This window comes from Mesoplodon bidens (assembly GCF_964165515.1).
Source record: "Mesoplodon bidens genome assembly, contig: HAP1_SCAFFOLD_211, whole genome shotgun sequence".
Classification (NCBI taxonomy): domain Eukaryota; kingdom Metazoa; phylum Chordata; class Mammalia; order Artiodactyla; family Ziphiidae; genus Mesoplodon; species Mesoplodon bidens.
In genome coordinates, this window is record NW_027672297.1 from 744847 (window position 1) to 765129 (window position 20283).

The window sequence follows — 20283 nt, forward strand, 5'->3', positions numbered from 1 at the left end:
AGCCGTGCTCCACAGCCCACCACGCTCCTCAGCAAGACTGGCTCACACTGGAATTGCCCTTTTTACAGTTCAAAACCTCTGTGAGACAGATGACTCTCCATGCCCTGTGCAGTTCCCCCACCATACTTGTCAGTAGCAATTGTGATGTAATAGCCCACAGGGCAAAGGCATTTTTCTGTGCTGGCATCAGCCCTCTGGGAGTTGAATGGTGACAGTAAAACGCGGTTCAGCAGGCTGAGCGTGGAGGTGTGGATGAGCACTGGGGTGGCAGGACCCAGGCTGGCCCGGAGCCCTGGCGCCCACACCCTCAGCCAGCTCTGTGCCCCTGTCCCCCGTCTCCCGTCGTGTCCCCCCACCCCGGTCCATAGTGCCGTGAGCCCTTGGAAGTGTGCCTGCCTTGGCCTTAAGGCATGACTGTGGGTGGGAAGTTGGAAGCACTAGGGCTATGCTTAGTTTGGGGTGTTTTGTTGTTGTTGTTGTGGGTTGAATGTGCTGTTGTTTATATCTACACGTCTCTTGGAGACCTCTCCATTAGCTAGAGAGCACTTTGTGGTAGTTAGCGCAGTTACTTGCAGGTGAAGTCCAAGGAGCACCCAGTTGGTTTCCCAAGAGCTGAGAGCGGGCGCCTAGGAGGACAGAGCAGATGTTGCACATAGTGTTGAGCTAGACCCCCCCGTGGTTGAGAAGATAGTCTCCTTGCTTCGAGCAAACGCTGGAGGTGGGGGGGAGACCCCTAAAGCCAACTTTTGGGTTAGGGTTGAGAAAGTAGACTCCCGCTTCCAGCAAATGCTGGAGATGGGGGGGCGGGGTGCTGCTGCACCCGCCGTGGAGGGCGGGGCTCCGAGCCCCACCTGTGAACTTGGCATCATTTCCAGCAGCCTCCCTTTGGGACCAGAGAGGTCAAAAGACCCTCGTTGGTCCTCTAAGACAGTTTCCATTTTGGTTTGGTGGCTCTGAGGCCTGGACCAAGGGGCACTTGATCCATCCTTTTTTAGGCTACCTGGCCTTTGATTGCACAGGAAGCCTTGGGAATGTTTACGGTCGGATTTGTTTTTTTCTTCAAATGTAAATTTCAATATGTAGATTCCACACATCACCAGTGTTGATGCTGAACATTGTGACAAGTAGATGAACGCTTTCAACTTTGAATCCAACTTTCTGGGATTTCTCTGGGCAGAATTTTAAATGTTGGGATGATGGCCCAGTTGGGAGATGTGGCAGCTTCAACCTTTTCAAATTGAAGGACAGTTTGCTTAAGCAGATAAGGGTGTGGTTTGGGAGGGTTTTCCTGAAGTTTTGTCTTCAGCATTCTTGGTTATTTTCTTCTGCTTAGCCAAAGATACCATGTGCAGTATAAAGGCTGTCTGAGCTTTATGTCATGATAATGTGGTTCTGGAAGTTTAGAAACACACTCTGGCTTCAGATCCGAGTTAAATAGATCACTTGCGTGGCCAAAGACCTCAAACCTTTCCCTCCTGGGAAAAAGGCTTCTATTTCTTAGGCTAAAACGCTAGTGTGCAACCACATGCTTGTGCCTTTAGCGGTGATGGTTAAATTTTCTATGAATTGAATAAGTCATGTTTTTTAAAAAGTTAATGAGGCATTTAATTAACTCACAACGTCGGGCTTATGGCCTTTATGGTTACATTTTGCGGGTAGTGGCATTCGGCTTATAGCCGCTGAACAGAGAGCTGTCCGATAAAAGCAGTTTGACTTTGCTCTGGAATGGCTGGGCTGCCCTTCAGACACTCCCGTTTATTTCTAGCGGAGAAAATAAACCAAGGAATGTGTTGCGTCGACAGACTCGCCCCGCCTCTTCACCTTTCAGTTAGAGAAACTGCTGGTGGCGACGGTTGCCATCCATTTAGAGGCCATCACCCTCTTAGCTAGGAGAGTGTAGTTAGCCCACTTGACCCCCAACAGAGAAGGCCTGTGGGGTGCTCGTCACAGCTGGATTGCATCCCTCTAACTGGGGCCCTCTTGGGCCTTTTGAATCTTCCCAGCTGACCAGGTACCAAAGACCTGAGTTTTAGGTCTAGTACTTCATGTTAATTGAACTTGGGGTTTAATATCTCTGGGCCTCAGTTTCCAAGTGTTGAATGAGGATAGTACTACCTTCCTTTCCTGGTAGCTCCTGGGTTCCTGTGGGTGACAGAAGACGTCCTCATCTGGGGAATGAGAAGCACTGTGTAAAGAGTGGTATCAACGTGGTTGAGTTAGGACAGCCCGTGGCAAAAAGTCTGACCTGGCCGTGGGGCTACTGCTGCCTTTGCTGCCATCTTCCAGGAGAAGAGAGTTGACTTACCCACCAGCTTGGACGGCCTTTCATTTCTAGGTACCCTTGAATCTGCCCTAGTAGTGATGAAGGTTTCCAGGTGAAGGCCATGATTGTCACAGCAAATAAACCCTGGGTTGAGTAAATTGATGTGTGCACAGCAGTTGGTGGCGTTCAGACCTGATCCCAGAGCCACGTGACAGGGCCTCTCCGTGGCTGGCGCACACAACTCATTAGCTTGCAGCCGTCCACTCAAGTCTGGCTAGTGAGGGCCTGCTAAAAGAGCAGCAGCTTCATGCGGTATCCTGGATACCAGGGCTCGGGGCAGGTGGCCTGGGAGCCCAGAGGATTGTGGGCTTTCTGGCAGGTTGGGATGTAAACGGAGAAATGCATTCGTGGGTGTGCCTTTTCTCTTCCTCCTCTTGTTTTGGAAGGGAGCTGCTGCAGTGACCTGAAGTAACAGGGCACCGATGGCCAGGTTTACCAGCATGCCCCATTAGGTTCACATGGTAAGCAAATGGAACATTCTAGTTCGCTCCCAAGTGAGTGGTCACCTTTGATTGGCGTGTCCTCCAAAGGGCATAAAAGGTTTTACAGAACCCATCTCGCACTTATGGGCGGCTAGAATGACCCCCGTTTTAGGTTTAACAGATGAGTTACCTGAGAGATGTCACAAGGAGGCCTGTTCTGACCCCATCCCATCCCCCCTTACCCAGCAGACCATGTGTTGGGCCACATGCACGTTCTGCCTACTCCCAGCTCCCAGAACCTGACGGCTCTCTGCTGGGCACGACTTACCCAGTATAAACAGTATAATGTGTTTTCTGGTGGCAAATGCTTTCGATGTGTCTGAAAACTTTCTTAAGGTAATAAAACATTGAATAAGTTCCTGCTCTGCTTACTGGGAGTGGTTCATATTAATATTTTAACAAGCCAAAGAAATAAGGTTAATAACAGTGATTCTAATGCACAGTGTTGACACAGAACATCTCCGGGGGCGGGGGTGAATGTTTTATTTGATTCTTGAAATGTGGAGGTTGCAGCCTGTGGTGTATCAGGTTCCTGTCATTAACTTGAGTAAATATGAGAATATTAGACTGATTCTGCCCCGAGAGGGTGGAGTGAGGCAAAATAGAGGGTGGGGTTATTGGAGGCATTTTGTGTCATTCCTCGAGGATGGAGGGAGAGAGCTTCTCTTTAACTCTACTTAACATACAGACAAGAGCATCTGAGGCCCAGGTTCTGATTTGGGGTCTTAACAGGGGGCGCGAGGATGTAGCTGACCTGTGTGTCCCTGCTTCTCTAAGCTGGGGAATGTTCTCTGGCTGATTTAAGCTCTCTTTAAGTGTTGGTCATCCATACTTTTATCTAAACTTGTGTTATCGTCCACTGCCACTGACTGAACAGACCCATCAAGTGAGAATGGTCTGTGCTTGGCAGTGTGTCATCTAAGATGTTAGCAGCTGTGACACTTCTGTACTGGTCACGTCGGCCCCTGGGCTGAGGGCTTTCATCGCTATCCGAATGCGTCCTCTCAGCAGCCCTGTGGAAGCTTGGAGAAGTTCAAGGGTAACTTGCCCATGGCCAGGCCACTGGTGCAGCAGAGCCTTAGACAACACTGTCTGCATCTCCAAGCCCTTCTCACACACTCTCACCCCCGACCAGGATGCCTGCCGCCTGCCCGCGCTATGGTGGGCTTTTGGCCCCAAGGATGTATGCCTTTGAAAGTGGGCACCGCCAAGCTATGGGGAGGTCACCCTTACAAGGTTCACTGTATGGTTGACTGATGGTATCTCCTCTCCTCTCCTCTCCTCTCCTCTCCCCGTAGGAAGTGGTCTTGTACTGCCTGGAGAACAAGATTTGTGATGTGAACCACCGCGACAACGCGGGTTACTGTGCCCTGCACGAGGCTTGTGCAAGAGGTTGGCTCAACATCGTACGACACCTCCTTGAATATGGCGCCGATGTCAACTGCAGTGCCCAGGATGGAACCGGGTCAGTGGCGGTCTTGCTCTTGGCCTGGCCCTGCTGGGGCATAGGCAGTGGTTCTCAGGGTGTGCGGGGAACCCCAGAAGGAAAGATGGAGAGTGAGTGCCATGTAAGCACACTGGTGGTGGAGTCCTCTAGAATGGAATCGGACAGATCTTTCTGGCAAATTTACATAGAACTTTAAAACTCTGTGACACTCTTATGGACAGAGGTCCCTGAAAATGTTGAGCCTGCATGAATAATCAGGGGTGTTCTCTTTTAAGACCCTGGACTCTTCACCAGCGTCTGTTGAATCTCACTCTTGAACATATATGTGAGTTGAAAGTTGCAGGAGTACAGACAGGTCCAGTGGCAACTGGCTTGATAGGACCTGCCGTGTCCACCCACATCCCCGGGCCTGGCCCCCACTCTGTCCTTGACCTCGGTTTATTGGCCAGAGGCCCAGGTCTGAGTCAGCCCAAGCATCTTCCTGGTTGTACCTGGGATGCCACCACGAGGCAGGGCACTGGGGCTTTCCTGACGGTCATAACATTAGCAAAACTGTAAGGTATTTGGTGGTTCGTGGTTTCCAAATCGCATCCTTTCTGGATGGGACTGCGGACAGTGTTCCTGACCCCAGCGGACACGGGCAGGAGGACTCTGTATCCTCCTGAGAACTCGCCCTGCCTGTCGACTGCTTCTGGGCGAGAGGGTTGATCACTCATCTCCAAGTTGGTTTCAGGAGAGGTTCCACTTTGCCCCCAGTTTCTTTGACAAACTGCACTTTTTGGGTTTTGTTTGTAATGGTATAACAATGGCTTGTCGTATCTGCTTCCGTGATGCTGGGATTCTTCCCCCCACCCCTCCGTACGTTACCTTCTTACAGTCTGTCACTATTTAAGTTCATTGGAAACGTTTTCATCTAGGCCTGAGTTCCTCCTTGGGCCATGCATTAAGAGAGATTTGCATTGAAGAATTAGGCCTGAGATGGTCCCTTCACCTGTCCCGTAAAGGGTTATGTGTTGAAATAACAGAGTAATTTGTCGCAGCGACCGTACACTCACCTCCTCGGTGAAATAGCGCGCCTACGAGGCTTGGCCGCACACGCTCGATTTTGCCCCGTGTCCTTAGAAGCAAGCGTCGCGTGCACGGGTGTAATCCCCCGCTCCTCTCCTAGGCCTCTCCACGATGCTGTCAAGAATGATCATCTCGAAATTGTCCGCTTGCTCCTCTCCTACGGTGCTGTTCCTACCCTGGCTACATACTCAGGTAGAACCATCAAGAAAGTGAACCACAGCGAACTTCTGGAGAAGTTCTTAACAGGTACGGCAGAGGTCAAGACACGGTCTTGTTCAAGCATCTAGACGGTGACTTCACAGCCTTTCACCTGGGTTCCCCCTACCCCCACCCCCCCGTTTACTCTAAGTGACCCTTTACTGGGAAAAGCGGCCCAACGTTAGTCTGTCAAAGAAGAGATACATACTTTGAGTTTTGCGAGGTGGGGGGCTGGAAAACTCTTAGGTAGCCAGGCTAGCTTTTGTTTGGCAGGCTGGGGCGGTGAGGCGGGCAGTCCCTCAGGAAGGTGGGTGGACGCGTGGGGAGGTTTCAGTCAGATACCTGGAGGCGTGTGCAGTGGGACTTGTCAGGAGGTGACACCAGCCCCAGCGTGAGATGTTCCCGAACTCCAGCAGCATTTGCCTCTTACCAGCAGGCGTTATCTTGTTTCTCTCTCTCTCTCTCTCTCCCCCTCTCTCTCCACACTGTTGAAATAACCTGCAGGCTCCTGACGACGGTAACCCCGGTTGCTCTTCGGAGTTCTCTGGCAGCTGTGTGTGTGGTGAGCAGCCTTGTTCGTTTCAGTTGGGCTTGTGGGGGTGGGGGTGGGGGTGGTGCTGTGAGCAGGGCTTGCTTGGGAAAGAATTTTTCCAGGGTCCTTTTTGGAGAACAGCTGGAATCTTGCTCCAGCTTACTGACCTCTCTCTTGTTTGCCCCCCCGGTTAGAACCAGATGATGAAAGTGGTTACGATGTTTTAGCAAATCCCCCAGGACCGGAGGACCAGGATGACAGCAACGAGGCCTATGGTGACCTATTGGAATCTGAATTTTCCGAAGACCCCGTTTTGCCGTGTTATAACGTCCAGGTGTCCGTCGCTCAGGGGTGAGCGTGGCCAGCGTGTGGTCGAGAGCCAGCCCAGCTGCTCTGTGGGGTGGCAGGAGTTAGAAATCCCCTTCAGCAGATGAGGGTGGATGGGTTGGGGGGTGAGTGAATTCCTCACCAAGTGTCCACCGACCTCACATAATGCAGTGGAACTTTTCCAGAAAAGTTTGGGGGATGGGAGGGCTCCCCAGCCAACTGCCCTCATTGGAACACACCCCTAGAGCCCAAAGGACACGGGAGTCAGCGACTGCAATTGCACAGTTTCAGTCACTAAACTCTTGGGGAAGGGATCCTCCCCAAACGGCTACCATAGGGGCCTTCCAAGGCGCGTGAGGTCCACGGGACAATACTGATGTGTACCCTCTTCTCGTATAAGATTAGAGAAAGCCGTATGTGGCACCTGGGATCTTATGTGTCTTCAGATTTGCTTAGATCGAGTCTTGTCCCCACAGTCGGGCCACTGTGCCCCATGACCAACCCTTCGGAGTGAACACATCAGGAAACCTTGCTCTGCTGTGTGTTGACCCCGGTGCTTAAGGAGTAGCATCCTCCTTGGACTCTGAGGCTGGGACCGTGTCTGCCTTTGTGGTGACATTGTATTCGGGATAGAGATGATAAAGCGTGGCAGGGTATCAGGAAGGATTGTACCACCTCCCTTCTCGAAAAAGCCTCACTCCCGGCAGCATTGAGGGGCGGGTTGGAGGTGTGGGAAAGGCAAGGAAAGCCAGGTGACCTCGAGTGTTTCTCATGCTCTCTCCGTGAGGGCCGGAGGAGAGGAGAGGTCAAAGAGGTGTTTGCCATCTCCCTTGGGTTGGCATACAGACTGGTTTTCCCCAGTGACTAGAACGGGGTGCACTTACTTGGAGAGGGGTGACCTGAGTTGTGGCCAGAGCCAAGGCAGCACTGGGGTGGCCTGCAACGAGGCTGGTTCAGGGGCGCTGCTCCTGCTTTTGTCTAAGTTGGCTGATCTGCCCTAGGTGGTCTCTTAACACATGCACATGAGTCCAGAGTTCCCCCGCTAGAAGTAGATCTTCCGGGCTTCCCTGGTGGCACAGTGGTTAAGAATCCGCCTGCCATTTCAGGGGACACAGGTTCGAGCCCTGGTCCGGGAAGATCCCACATGCCACGGAGCAACTAAGCCCGTGCGCCACAGCTAATGAGCCTGCACTCTAGAGCCCGCGAGCCACAACTAGAGAAAGCCCGTGCACAGCAACAGGCCCAATGCAGCCAAAAATAAATAAATAAATAAAATAAAAAAAAAAAAAAAGTAGTAGATCTTCTAAGGACAGTGAGAAGTGGGGTGGGGGTGGGGTAATCAAAGTGGAAGTAGCAGGCCCTTTCACCGCCAGGAGACGGGTAGTTTATAGTTGGGAGCGCCTCTAATTTTGCCGGAAACTCAAACCACTGTCCTTTCTCTGGTGTAGGCCTCGTAACTGGCTGTTGCTCTCAGACCTGCTCAAGAAACTGCAAATGTCCTCCTGCATATTCCGCTGCAATTTTCCAAATGTGGAAATTGTCACCATCGCGGAGGCCGAGTTCTACCGGCAAGTGTCAGCAAGTCTCTTATTCTCTTGCCCCAAAGACCTGGAGTCCTTTAATCCGGAAAGTAAGGAGCTCTTAGATGTGGTGGAGTTCACGAACGAGCTTCAGACTCTGCTGGGCTCATCCGTGGAGTGGATCCTCCCCAGAGACCTGGACTCAGACGACGCCTGGTGAGCTCGCCGGGGCCCGCCGTGTACAGTGTGTCATGGTGTTAATCCTTGTGCATATGTGTCCTAATACGACTATTTCTGTAAAGAAAGGACACGATGAGACACGACTCCAGTCGGAAGGACTTTGAAACATGTTTTTTTCTTTTTAAAATTTTAAGTCAGTTTTTATGAAGTTGTTAATAAAGTTTCTTTACTTTTCAATGTACACATGCTTCGGAATAGGTTTGTTTTTACTCGGAACAATTGTTTCTTTTCTTTTTTAAGGAGAAAAAAAAAAAGGCAAAGGAGCTCCACACTTTGACTTAATTTCATACAAAGCTCCGACGACAGAGGCCATAACTGTTGAGAGTTGCTTTGGGGGCAAATTAAACCAGTAAAATTTTAAACTCTTCCTCCATATTAAAGGGATTGAATAAATGGGCCACTTTGGTGCACCTGTGTCCTGCGAATTGTCCAGTTGGAGATGGAGGTTTAGGAAGTGAGTTTCAGTCTTGTTTAAGTCTCTTCCCATCAGACTGGTGTCGTGATTTCCTACACACCATGTTACTTCCTGTCTACCTTTCCTTGGTGTTGTTCATGCCTGGATTGTCTCCTGTACCTGCTCAAACCTTGGTCCATTCTCATTTGTACCATGGAAGTTTGTCATGCTGGATACTGTCAGAACTAATTTTACTTAAGTTTGTGTTAAGGTGCAAAGCACACGTTTTGTATATTTTCTGTTTTTTGTGTTTGTCTATATTTTATGGTTTCGCTTCAAGAAATATTATGGGAAGGGAAATAGCAAGATGTAAAGAGCAAAAAAGTCATCATTCTCTTTCAATTGTTAGAACATCTATCTGCAATCATAATTATGATGCACTGTGGTATGTGTTAAAATAGTAAATACATGTAACGTCCCGTAGGAGCAGCAAACTCTGGTGTTGGTGAGGGTGTGTCATGGAAGTAATCACAAAGCAGGTGACTGTTGGTTGGGGTCCTGAAACATTAGTGTGCCTTCCCTGTGTCCAGTAGTGGTCTGGAGGGGTCAGGAAGCCTGCCTTTGAATTTGAGGGAACAGAGGGTTTGAGGTCCTCTCTCTTCTATTGCTCTAGTACACTGCATAGCAGCAGTATACTGGGTTTACAGTTGACGTTTAAATCGCTGATTGATCATTAAGATTGGGATGTATCTTTGGAAATGAAAATAGGAAGAATCGTATGCTTTTTTTTTTTTCTTTTTTTTCCTATATCTGAAAAGGTATGTAGTACTTTGCTGAGTGGTTGGGAATAAAGTTTGCAGTATTCAGTGTATTCAGTTTTAGTATCTAAATAGAATTAAACTGTTGCTGTAAAGTGGAATAGCACTTTGTTACTGACAAGTTTTAGAATGCATCTGTTCGTCAATTACCTGTTTGGGAAGATTGTAGTTAATGATTTTGAGAATGTGGCTATAAACCTCCAACTGACTCAAGAAAAGCAAATAAGTCAAGATTGACAAATGTATAGGCTCTTCATCTTTTGTGTGTGTGGGTTTTTTTTTTTCCTTTTAGTTATTTGTCAAGGTATAAAGAATTCTATCACACTTAAGACAAGTTAAGTAAACGTCACGGGGTGTATTCTGACATGGCATGGAGCAGATCACATGGCCTAGATCTTAAAGGTGATTTTATGTTTAAACTTTCATGAAAACATATGTGATTGAAACACATTAATATATTGATACAGAGGGCAGTTAATTTTTGTCTTTTTTTGTGTGTGTGTGTGGTACTGTTGTGGCCTCTCCCGTTGCGGAGCACAGGCTCTGGACGCGCAGGCTCAGCGGCCATAGCTCACGGACCTAGCCGCTCCGTGGCATGTGGGATCTTCCCGGACCGGGGCACGAACCCATGTCCCCTGCATTGGCAGGCGGACTCTCAACCACTGCGCCACCAGGGAAGCCCTAATTTTTGCCTTTTTTTTTTTTTTTTTTTTTTTTTTTTTTGCGATACGCGGGCCTCTCACCGCCGCGGCCTCTCCCGTTGCGGAGCACAGGCTCCGGACGCGCAGGCCCAGCGGCCATGGCTCACGGGCCCAGCCGCTCCGCGGCATATGGGATCCTCCCGGACCGGGGCACGAACCCGTATCCCCTGCATCGGCAGGCGGATTCTCAACCACTGCGCCACCAGGGAGGCCCTAATTTTTGCCTTTTGATACATGTGAGCACAGCTTTCATTTTGCTGAAAGAATATGACCAGTTTTCAGTTTGGGATTCTACCATTTAGGAAAGATAGTCCACTTAATTTTAGAAATAAGAGATTTAATATATAATACATAATAATACTTTTATGTATTTTTTTACTGAAAACATTTATTGTAATACTGTGAAGAAACTATGCCATTCTAGTCTTCAAGACTTAAATGAATCAAGTGTTTATTAGCTGTTGTAGTTTTTAAACTAATAAAAGTCAGTACATCAGCAATTTGTAAATACAGTTTTTGAAATAATGCCTTAACAACTTTACAGTGGTTATAATGACTGTATTTAGGCCTAAAGTTAGTTAATAATTTGACATGAAGGCTTTTTAATAGTTTGATGGTGCAGATCAGGGATAGGTAAACTCTGGCTGGTGGGCCAGATCCAGCCCGTCGCCTGGCTTTGTAAAGGAAGTTTTTCTGGAACATAGTCGCACCCATTGTTTATGTGGTAGTTATGGCTCCTTTCACCCTACACCAGTGGGGCCGAGTAGTTGCAACAGAAACTGTATAGCCCACAAATCTGGAAATGTTTAAATTTAGATTTTAAAAATTGAAAACTTCTTTGAGCCTATACAGGGCAAGTCCATTGACCCCTGAGGTAGAAAACAGGAACTTGGGTGTGGAAGCCAAATGGCCTAGGTTCAAATTCCCTTTCTCCCATTTCATAGCTAGTGACCATGGGCAAATCACTTAACCTCTATGCCTCATTATGAGGTTTAAATGCACTTATTTGTATAAATAGTGCCTGGCACATACTAAGCTCTGTGTAAGTGATTGCTGTTGTTTCTGCTTGGAGCTTTAATAAGTTATTGTTAATAGAAAAATGACACTAATGATTTTCCTTTTAGAGTAACAAAGGCACTTTGAGTCTTTTACATTTTCAGGAATGTAATAAGACTTTTTTCATTGACAGTCAGTGTTCCCTGTTACCAAAATTTACTTTATGAATATAAAGAATATCTTCAAGACAGTACTTTTGCTTAAATGTCAAACCATTATTTTCCCAAGGCACATCAAACTGGCTCTGCATAGTCCAGGCCTCTAAAGCTTGTGTGCACACCCTAGGTAGCATGTGAGATACATTTTGTAAATACAGTTTTTCAAATAATGCTTGAGACTTCCCTGGCGGTCCAGCAGTTAACACTATGTGCTCCCAATGTAGGGGGCTTGGGTTCGATCCCTGCTCAAGGAACTAGATCCCACGTGCCTGCCATAACTAAGAGCCCACATGCCACAACTAAAAGATCCGGCATGCTGCAACTAAAGACCCGGCACAGCCAAACAAACAAACAAGCAAATAAATAAATAAATCTTTATAAAAAAATAAGTAAAATAAAATAATGCCTTAGGAGTTAGGAAAAGAAAATATTAGAACATTTTTACCTTTGTATTATTTTTAAAAATCTGTGTAGTTTATCATGTACATAAATTCTATGTATGGAACTTTGTGTATATAATTTGTTAATAAATAAGATGCATATTAAAAAGTTTTCTTATGATTTGCCCAGTCAGGTGTTTGGAGGCCATTGGAGGACAGGCTGATGAAATATAGGGCCTCAGCAAAGATAGAATTTAGAACCAATTCCCTGACTTAGAAGATAAGGAAAATAATTCATAGACTGTAATTGAGTTGTCCAACTTTACATAAGTGTTCAGAAACAGGAAATGCAGTGGCTAGAATCTAATCACTGACCGAGCAGAATCTGGGTCACTCACTGGACTCGTAAACCAGAAGTGACTGTTGAAGTTCTCAGGTTGATGCTCCTGGCATATATGCTTGATCTGTGTGTGTGTGTAAATCTCTGACATAAGAAGCCATACTCAGGCACACCCTGTTTCCTTATTCAAGCATCTTAATTTCATCCCATTAAATCTTTGAAGTATCAGACTACCAGAAGGCATGAAGAAACCTGGGCTGAGAGTCTTCATTCCAGGAGACGTGATCTTGACTGCATGGCTGGTTTGAGGCGCATCACTCTGAACTGCAACCCGCTCATTGGTGACCTGGGTGCAAGTGCTTTGGCAGAATCTCTTAGTGAGGATTTATGGCTTAGAGGGAAATTCTAAAATTGAAAATATTGAATTTTTAATATGCTTAGCTTTTGGCATGATACTATTGTGATAGGATGTTTTAAAGCCTCATTTTACTGATAGCTTTTATTTTGCTTTTCAACTTTCTCTAAGAGTTGCATATATCCTTTACAGAAAATACAGAGTTACAAGAGAACCTATAATTTTAATACCCAGATATAATCACTGTTCATTTTGGCGTATATACTTTCAGTCTTTTTTTCTTCTACAAATATATATGTACACTTAGGGATTACAAAAATAGAATTGTAGTATACTTGCTATTTCACATTCCTGCTTTTTTCACTTAAAGATGTATCATGTAGTATTGCGTCGTATTGATGTCCCATAGTTTAATCAATTCTTTGCAATTCTATTTAGACAGTTTGCTTTTCCCTGTCAGAAACAATGTGAATACGTTGTATATACATCTCTGTGTGCATCGGGATTACTTCTGTAGAATAAGGTACTACAAGTGGAATGACTAAGTGCGACCTATTTTTAAGACATTTGATACACATGGCCAAATTACCACCCAGAAAGGCTATGCCAATTTGTAGTCCACCCCAACAGTAGATGGGAAGCCTGCCTCTCACAAACACTGGCCTGTAGCACTTGTAAAAAAATGTGAAACTACAAAAATGAGTACCTCTCCATTTTCTATGCAAGTGGGATTACTCCAAATTTTATAACTTTTTTCAATTAATTTAGTATGAGCATTTTAGCAAGTCAGTAAATTTGCATCTCCTACATCATTTTTTGTGATTGTTCAGTATTCCATTATATGAATATGCCACAGTGCACATAGCTTATCCATTCTTGTATATAAGCTTTGTCCAGTTTTTCAGTTACAAATAGTACTCTGATATATATCCTTACCTATATCTCTGACTATTTCTTTTGGTTAAATTCTTAGAAAGAGAGTTGTTGGATCCAAAGGGTATAGACATTATTTAAAGGCTTTTCTTACAGAATCTTGGCTTCATCTGATAGGACAATAACCACATTTTGTTTTATTTTGTATTCATCTGATTGACTGGTGAGGTTTACTGGCTGTTTGTATTACTTTGGCTATTTGGTTAATTATACCCTGTGTCCATTCTTCTGTAGTGAGAGTTTGTAAGGGTTGTATCATATCCTGTCAGATCCGTATGTCTGACTTGCTATTTCTATGTGTCATGGGGGTGTTGAAAGACTCCAGTTATTTTAATGTGATGGTCCACACAACACTTAAACAAAAGACTCATCATAGTTTCCTTTCATGTAATATTTTTTAATCCCTGTGCTTTAGTGATGATCCCTTTGGTTTAAATGAGTAGGTTGTTCAGCCCCAGAACTACTAGAATTCATGATCAGTTTTTCTGGTTTTTGTCTGACCTTTTACTGTGAGGGTTCTTGACCATCCTACTTTCATGATAGGTTTTTAGTATGTATTCTCTATTCACACATTGTTGAAAGTTTTTATTATTTGTATCCTCTTAGATTTGTCTTTTTTTCCTCTAAAACTAACAGTTATTACATTTCTTCTATTTTGTTTTCCCCTTTGAACTAGTTTCAAGTGTGATTTGGAGCTGAAGATCATGATCAAAAGAATGCAGTGCATTTCTGAGCTCCACCAGGTTTTGCTTGTGAGGTTTACATGCCCCTGCCGCCCTTGCTAATTATGAACTGAGATTCATTTTGTGATGCTTTTTGCTCATAGGTTATATACAGTTATTCTTCAGTTCTGTAATTGTAAAATACGTTGTATGATTTATTGGTACTAAAGCCAGGGTTATCACTGCACATCCAAGAAGAGGTTTTTAAATTGGATTATGCATTATGTGTGTGCATATATGTTTCTGTTTTTTTCCATACCCAAAATTACAAACCTGCCATGACTTGTCTTGTGCAGGACTCTTCCACACGTGAGAAAATGAGAGTTGTCTATATGTTAAATCTGTAGAGTTAGCAAGTGACGTTTGTCTTTCATCGAAAGCACTTGACCTGCAGCAGTGCGGCCTCACCAGTGAAGGAGCAAAGGCTTTACTAAAGGCCCCTGAAACCAACAGAACTCTGCTCGTTCTGGATATAAGAAAAAATCTGCTTGTTGGTATGTGGTCACTTTTTTTAAATTGATGAACACATAGCAAAACAAAAACAATTTGTTCAGGTATTGACAGTTTTTTAAAACTTAATGTGTTTAACTTTCCTCATCATATACAGTTGGCCCGTGAACAACGTGGGGTTAGGGGTGTCGACCCCTACACAGTTCAAGATCTGGGTATAAGTTTATAGTCAGTGGTTCCACATCTGTGGATTCAACCAACCTTGGATCATGTAGGACGATAGTACATATGTATTGAAAACTATGCGTGTGTCAGTGGACCCGCGAGGTTCAAACCCATGTTGTTCAAGCTTCAACTGTACTTTTCTAGTGTTGCACTTCCCTTATGTTTTTAGCAGCTACTGTACTAACTAAAGTGAATTATACTTGTCAATTTTTCTTATCTCTACTCTGAATAGAGGTGAACCTAGATACTAAGCCTGCTTCCACCAAGAGCATTCTTTCTTTCCTGTGCAACCTCTGAATTCTTGCCAGGAGTACTTTATTCATTTGTCAGATTCACAAGTAATTTTGTAATCATCTTCTGTGTGCCAGATACGGGTTTAGGGACTAGGGATAAAGCAGTGAACCAGACAGACAAAAGTCTTGCCCTCATGGAACTTACATTCTAGTGAAGGACATCAGATAGAAATGAGTAAACAGATAAGTCATATAATTTTAGAGAGTAGGAAGTGCAAAACTATCTTAATGTAAGGAGAGTGAGGGAGAGCAGGTAGGACTCCATTGGATAGGTTTGTTAGGGGACAGCTTCACTGGAGAAGTGGCATTTGAACGGAGACCTGAATGAAGAGAGGAGCAAGCCATGGAAGATGTGGAGTAAGCACATTCCAGGACAAGGAGGCAATGAGTATGTAGGCATGTAGGTGGGTGGAGTATTTAAGGAAAAGCAAGGAGGCCAATCTGGGCAGAGTACTGAGTGAAGAAGAGTGTGGTATGACATGAGGTCAAGGAGCTAGCCAGGGGTCTGCTCTTGTAAAGTCTTGAAGGCCAGAGTAAAGATGTGGATTATTCTAAATGAGTAGAGGGGTTTGAACTGGAAAAAGGCATGATCCAAATCGTATCTGAATAAGGTGACCTGGTATAGAGAAGGGACTTGGGAGGATAAAGAAGAGGAACAGGGGGCTTCCCTGGTGCCGCAGTGGTTGAGAATCCGCCTGCCGATGCAGGGGACGCGGGTTCGTGCCCCGGTCCGGGAAGATCCCACATGCCGCGGAGCGACTGGGCCCATGAGCCATGGCCGCTGAGCCTGCGCGTCCGGAGCCTGTGCTCCGCAACGAGAGAGGCCACAACAGTGAGAGGCCCGTGTACAGCAAAAAAAAAAAAAAAAAAAAAGAAGAGGAACAGGGAGACCAGTTAGGAGACTATCACAGTGCTCCAAATAAGAGATGTTTATGGCCTAGGTTAGGTTGGAAGTTTGCAGCAAATGAAAAGTGGTTGAATTCAGGTTGTGTTTTGAGGGTGTAGCTCTCAAGACCTGCAGATAGATGTGAGGTATGAAGGAAATAGTAACAAGGAGACAAGTCGTTGATGATTATGTGTGCAACTGGGTAGTATCACTTAGAAGAAGGGAGCTGATGGGAGGAGCAGCTTTTGAGGGAATATCAGGACTTGGTTTGTTATCTTGGATGCCCTGGTTTGATATCTTAGATGCTCTTTAGGTATCTAAGCGTCTGGACGGTGCTCAGACTGTACTTTGTATCCAAAGGTATCCAAAGCCACTTCAGATGCAAAATGTTTCAAGTTGACCTTTGCTGCTGCCAAAATAGTAGCCACTGTGGGCAGTCTGCAAGATGGCATCTTAGGTTTCTGAGGAAGAAATTAGAATACACAAAGGGGGAAATAAGTGTATAATTATATAATGTAGATTTCATATTTAAATGTCTGGGAAAAGCAATAATTAGTTGCCTTTTGGTTTTAAATGGAAATAGCCACTCATTGGAAAATAATTACTCTAATTTCAATTCATTTTACTTTAGATCATTCTGTGATGAAAACAGTTACCAAACAAGTTCTCCAGATAGAAGGAGTGCCAAGTCAGAGGTATATAGCATGTTTCAGTTCTCTTGGAAGAATTTCTCTTTAATGGCTTGGTTTTCTTTCTTTCTTAAAAGAAAATTATCAAGGTACTTTCTGCCATCTTAAAACTAAGATTTTAGTCAAATCAAATGGCTTTTCTGTTTTTGAAAATGTTGTGTGATGCTTTAATTTAGGTTCCCAGATATGCAGATTGAAAACCTTTTAACTTTTTATTTTCTGTAACATATTATCGTTAGTCACAAATAGTCTTTTTTTTTTTTTGGTGATAAGAATGAATAGCAGGAGCAGCATTTGTGAAACCAAATCTAATATGAAACTGACTCTTTCTTGTGAGTAAATTTGAATATTGAAACAGCAAAACAATAAGGTTTAATAAAAAGCAAAATAAATTTTTTATGTTTATGATCTGCCAATTTCCCAGAAAGGGTTTTGTGGTGACTTTAGTTATATACCAGATACATTAAAATCACCAGTGGACAACACATCTTTTATTCAGGTGCCCTCTGAAAGTTTTAAAAATTTGTTGACTTCGTAACAATGAACGGTCCACTTTAAAATGGTTAAAATTATAAATTTTCTGTTTTGTGTCATTTACCACAATTTTAAAAAAATGTGTTGTTTGAAGATTTTTGGGTTTTATAAAGGTATTAGCATAAAAATGAAAAATTTAAAAGACCACCTCTAATCCCATTATCCTATCAAGCAATATTTACATTTTAATTTTCTCTTCCTGCTGTCTATAAACATAATTCCACATAGCTTCAATATAATTTGCCATTCTTATCTTTTCATACTAAATTTAAATTCTGTGATTCATAGTTATACTTTTTAACATTGCATTCACATGGTTTCATTGAGTAGGTCAATTTTTTAAATTGGTGAAAAATTGGAAATAACCTCAAATAAACTATTGTAAACATCTTCATAAATACAGCTTTTTTTTTTTCTACTTCAAGTTGTATGTTTTTGATTCTCTATTAATCAACTTGCTTGGACAATAGTGTATTAAATAAGTTGTTAAGAGTGTTTACGAAGTCAAAAAAAAGCTTATGATCGTCTGCCAATTGTTATTTCAAGAGTGATATTTTATTTTTTTTAAGGTGAAAATTACTTGCTTTTATTTATTGTTAAAACAACTTTATGAAATGATTTGCAATGCAAAATGTGGAAAACTGCTTTGAATAACTGGGAAAATAGCTACAGCATGGGAAAACGTATGTAAACAAACTTCACTGCCACCAAACTAGAATCTACTAATTTATCTCAGATGGCATCACAGAGTAGCAATGGCAGCTTCTGGTAAACGGAGAAACAGCAGCAAAGTCCTGCAGTGAAGCTGTGATTAATTACCAAACTGAACTGTTCACTCCACTAATCCTACAACTTCCCTACATTTATCTGTCTATACATTCCTACTTACTACAGGACAAACACCCACCGAAGTGGTTCCAAAAAACAAATGAGATAGAAATTCACAATTATAAAACAAATCCAATAGAAGGCAGTGGTGGAAACTAGGAACTACTGCAAAGTTTTACTGTCTAGTCCAGGTGATGAAAACAAAGTTTTTCTTTCAAGGCTGACCACTGTCAGGAATGAAATTAAGTATCAAAACTCTCCTCACTTCTCTAGGAGTGATTCTAGCTCTTCTTGCAAAGAGCTGAGCTGCTCCTTTTCTCGGTCTTCCTTTTGTTTCAGTTCATCCAGCACAGCCTGAAATCTGTTCTTGAGAGCCAGGTTCTCCACTTTCATGATGAGATCCTCCTGTCGCTTTGCCCTGTCCTGGGTCTCTTGGAGCTTGCCTTTCATGTTATCAATCTGTTTCTGAATTCCCATAACCAGCTGATTAGTTCCCTCGTTTTCTTGGTGGTGTTCATCTGACTCATTTAGCTTGTGCTGTAGCTGCCTTTCCAGATCTTCCTCAGTGTCAATGATGTTTATATCTTCTTCATCTTGATGCTGTGTCTCATCTTCATCTTCACTGCTGCTGCTGAGGTCATTGAATATCTCCCGAAGCTCATCATGTTCTAATGAGTCATGGCCCTGCCTGTGGCCAGACATTCCTGGGGAAGAGATATCAAGGCCTTGACTTTCTGCTTCTTTTGTTTCATCTTCAGCAATTATTTCCCAACGGGTACTGACAGCTTCAGCATCTGTGCTCAGCAACCGCTTTACTTCTTTTTCCACATCTGGAGACTCAATATATTTCTTCTTTGCTGTCTTACGGAACCTTCTCTTTCTGACATTTTTTAGAGGCAGAGTAATTCCATGGTTCCATATAAACTTTTTCTCTTTGTCCTTATCCTTTTTCTTGCTTGCTTTGGGATCAGCAGTGGCAACTGGTTCCTCAACAGGAGGATAGAGATCACCATCAGCTGTACAGACAAGCATCTGAGAGATATCAGCTGTCTTGTAAAAGGTTTTTTTATCAATAGTTTTCAAACTTTCCATAACACATGGCAGATCTACCAATTTTGACGCCAATGGGACCTGGTCCACTCTGACAATTCCATGACGCCCATCAGGGTGTAACTCAATTGTCAGTCTGTCCTTCAGGTTGACATGACCAGACTGTATCGCCCGCCTCACAGTAGAGGCATACTCCGGAGGTAGGCGTAAGATAAACTGGCTCTCTACTTCGTGAGGAGCATCATCTTTGCTCTTACTCATCTTTACTTCTTTGTGACTCAGTTTTTCTCTAATAACCACTTGTTGCACTAAAAAATTTCAGCTATTTCAACAGAAAGACCAGTTCTTTATAAATTTACGTCTTTAATTACAAAGAGTTCTAGGTAGAAGAGCAACTAAGCGTCTATTCGGAATTAAGTTCCAAGTCTTTCTAAATATGCTGTGACAATACCAGTCGTTAATGACGCATTGCCTTACTCAGGTCCATTTAAATCTGTTAGCTGCAATGCCAAGTTCCAACCTCTAGATAGAGGTTGTCCTGCCGCTGCAGGACAACGCAGGGAAAGCAAATGGCGGCTCCTACGGAATGATTTTCGGCACAGAAAGTAAGGCTCAGCAGATACTCCCAATCCACAAACTCTCCCGGAACAAAGATACGCAAAAAGCGGGGCGTAGTGAGCTCTCTTCGCCTCGGGTACTTACAATCCAGTGACGGTTATAAGTCCAGTTTCTCCGGACAGGCGCGAGCGGGAAACGAAGCCACTCAGAGAAAGGCGGCCGGGAGCCGAGAGTCTCCTTCCGAATTCCTTTGTTCTTCCCGGCACTTGGCAAAGCGATCCGCTGATTATCGGTGAAACGGCTGAGGACGGGCAACGCGAAATCTCGCCAAGAACCGCAGCTCCGAACGCCAGATTCTGCAACTCCGCAGCTCAGGCGGCCTCCGTCCGTTACAGCAGACCTAGCCGAGAAAAAACAGCTGCGTCACCACGCGAGACCGGCAGCTGCTGTGAGTCGCAACACGCCTCGGGCGGAAGTGCGAGCTGCCCCAGCGCGCGCAGGCACAACGTGCGATTAAGCTATCCGGCGTCTTGTCGTCTCGCGAGAACTTAGCCTTAAAGGGATGAAGACTTTCGCCAAGAGCTGTTGGTTTAAAAGTATTTAGAGGAAACGGTTCTAAGAAGGACATGGATTCTCCCGCGCGCCTCCGCTACCCCCTCCGCTAAAGAGAGTGATATTTTAATAATCAAATAGTACATTCAAAGAAGTTAAGATTTGTGATATCACACTAATTAGATATTATTATTAAAAATTTATATCCTATGTAAAGCAATCTT

At 44.3% G+C, this 20283-nt stretch overlaps 1 protein-coding gene and 1 pseudogene across 2 annotated transcripts in view; one reads left to right on the forward strand and one right to left on the reverse strand.

Moving 5' to 3' along the window:
* Window positions 1–20283, forward strand: part of LOC308610386 (centrosomal protein of 78 kDa-like) — a 312551-nt pseudogene that overhangs the window by 273930 nt on the left and 18338 nt on the right. Inside the window, exons 5-11 of the transcript in view lie at window positions 8519–8591; window positions 9642–9751; window positions 12208–12382; window positions 14375–14488; window positions 16480–16543; window positions 19476–19554; window positions 19659–20014. The product of the transcript in view is annotated as a centrosomal protein of 78 kDa-like (transcript). The remainder of the gene's footprint in view (window positions 1–8518; window positions 8592–9641; window positions 9752–12207; window positions 12383–14374; window positions 14489–16479; window positions 16544–19475; window positions 19555–19658; window positions 20015–20283) is intronic.
* LOC308610375 (transcription initiation factor TFIID subunit 7-like) lies at window positions 17296–19299 on the reverse strand. The gene has a single exon (XM_081259534.1). It carries the CDS (start codon window positions 19208–19210, stop codon window positions 18161–18163), a length of 1050 nt encoding a protein of 349 aa, XP_081115660.1. The 5' UTR covers window positions 19211–19299; the 3' UTR covers window positions 17296–18160.

What these genes read in the sequence shown, in the direction of transcription:
- LOC308610375 (XM_081259534.1), bottom strand. Translation starts at nt 19,210, where the DNA reads ATGAGTAAGAGCAAAGATGATGCTCCTCACGAAGTAGAGAGCCAGTTT.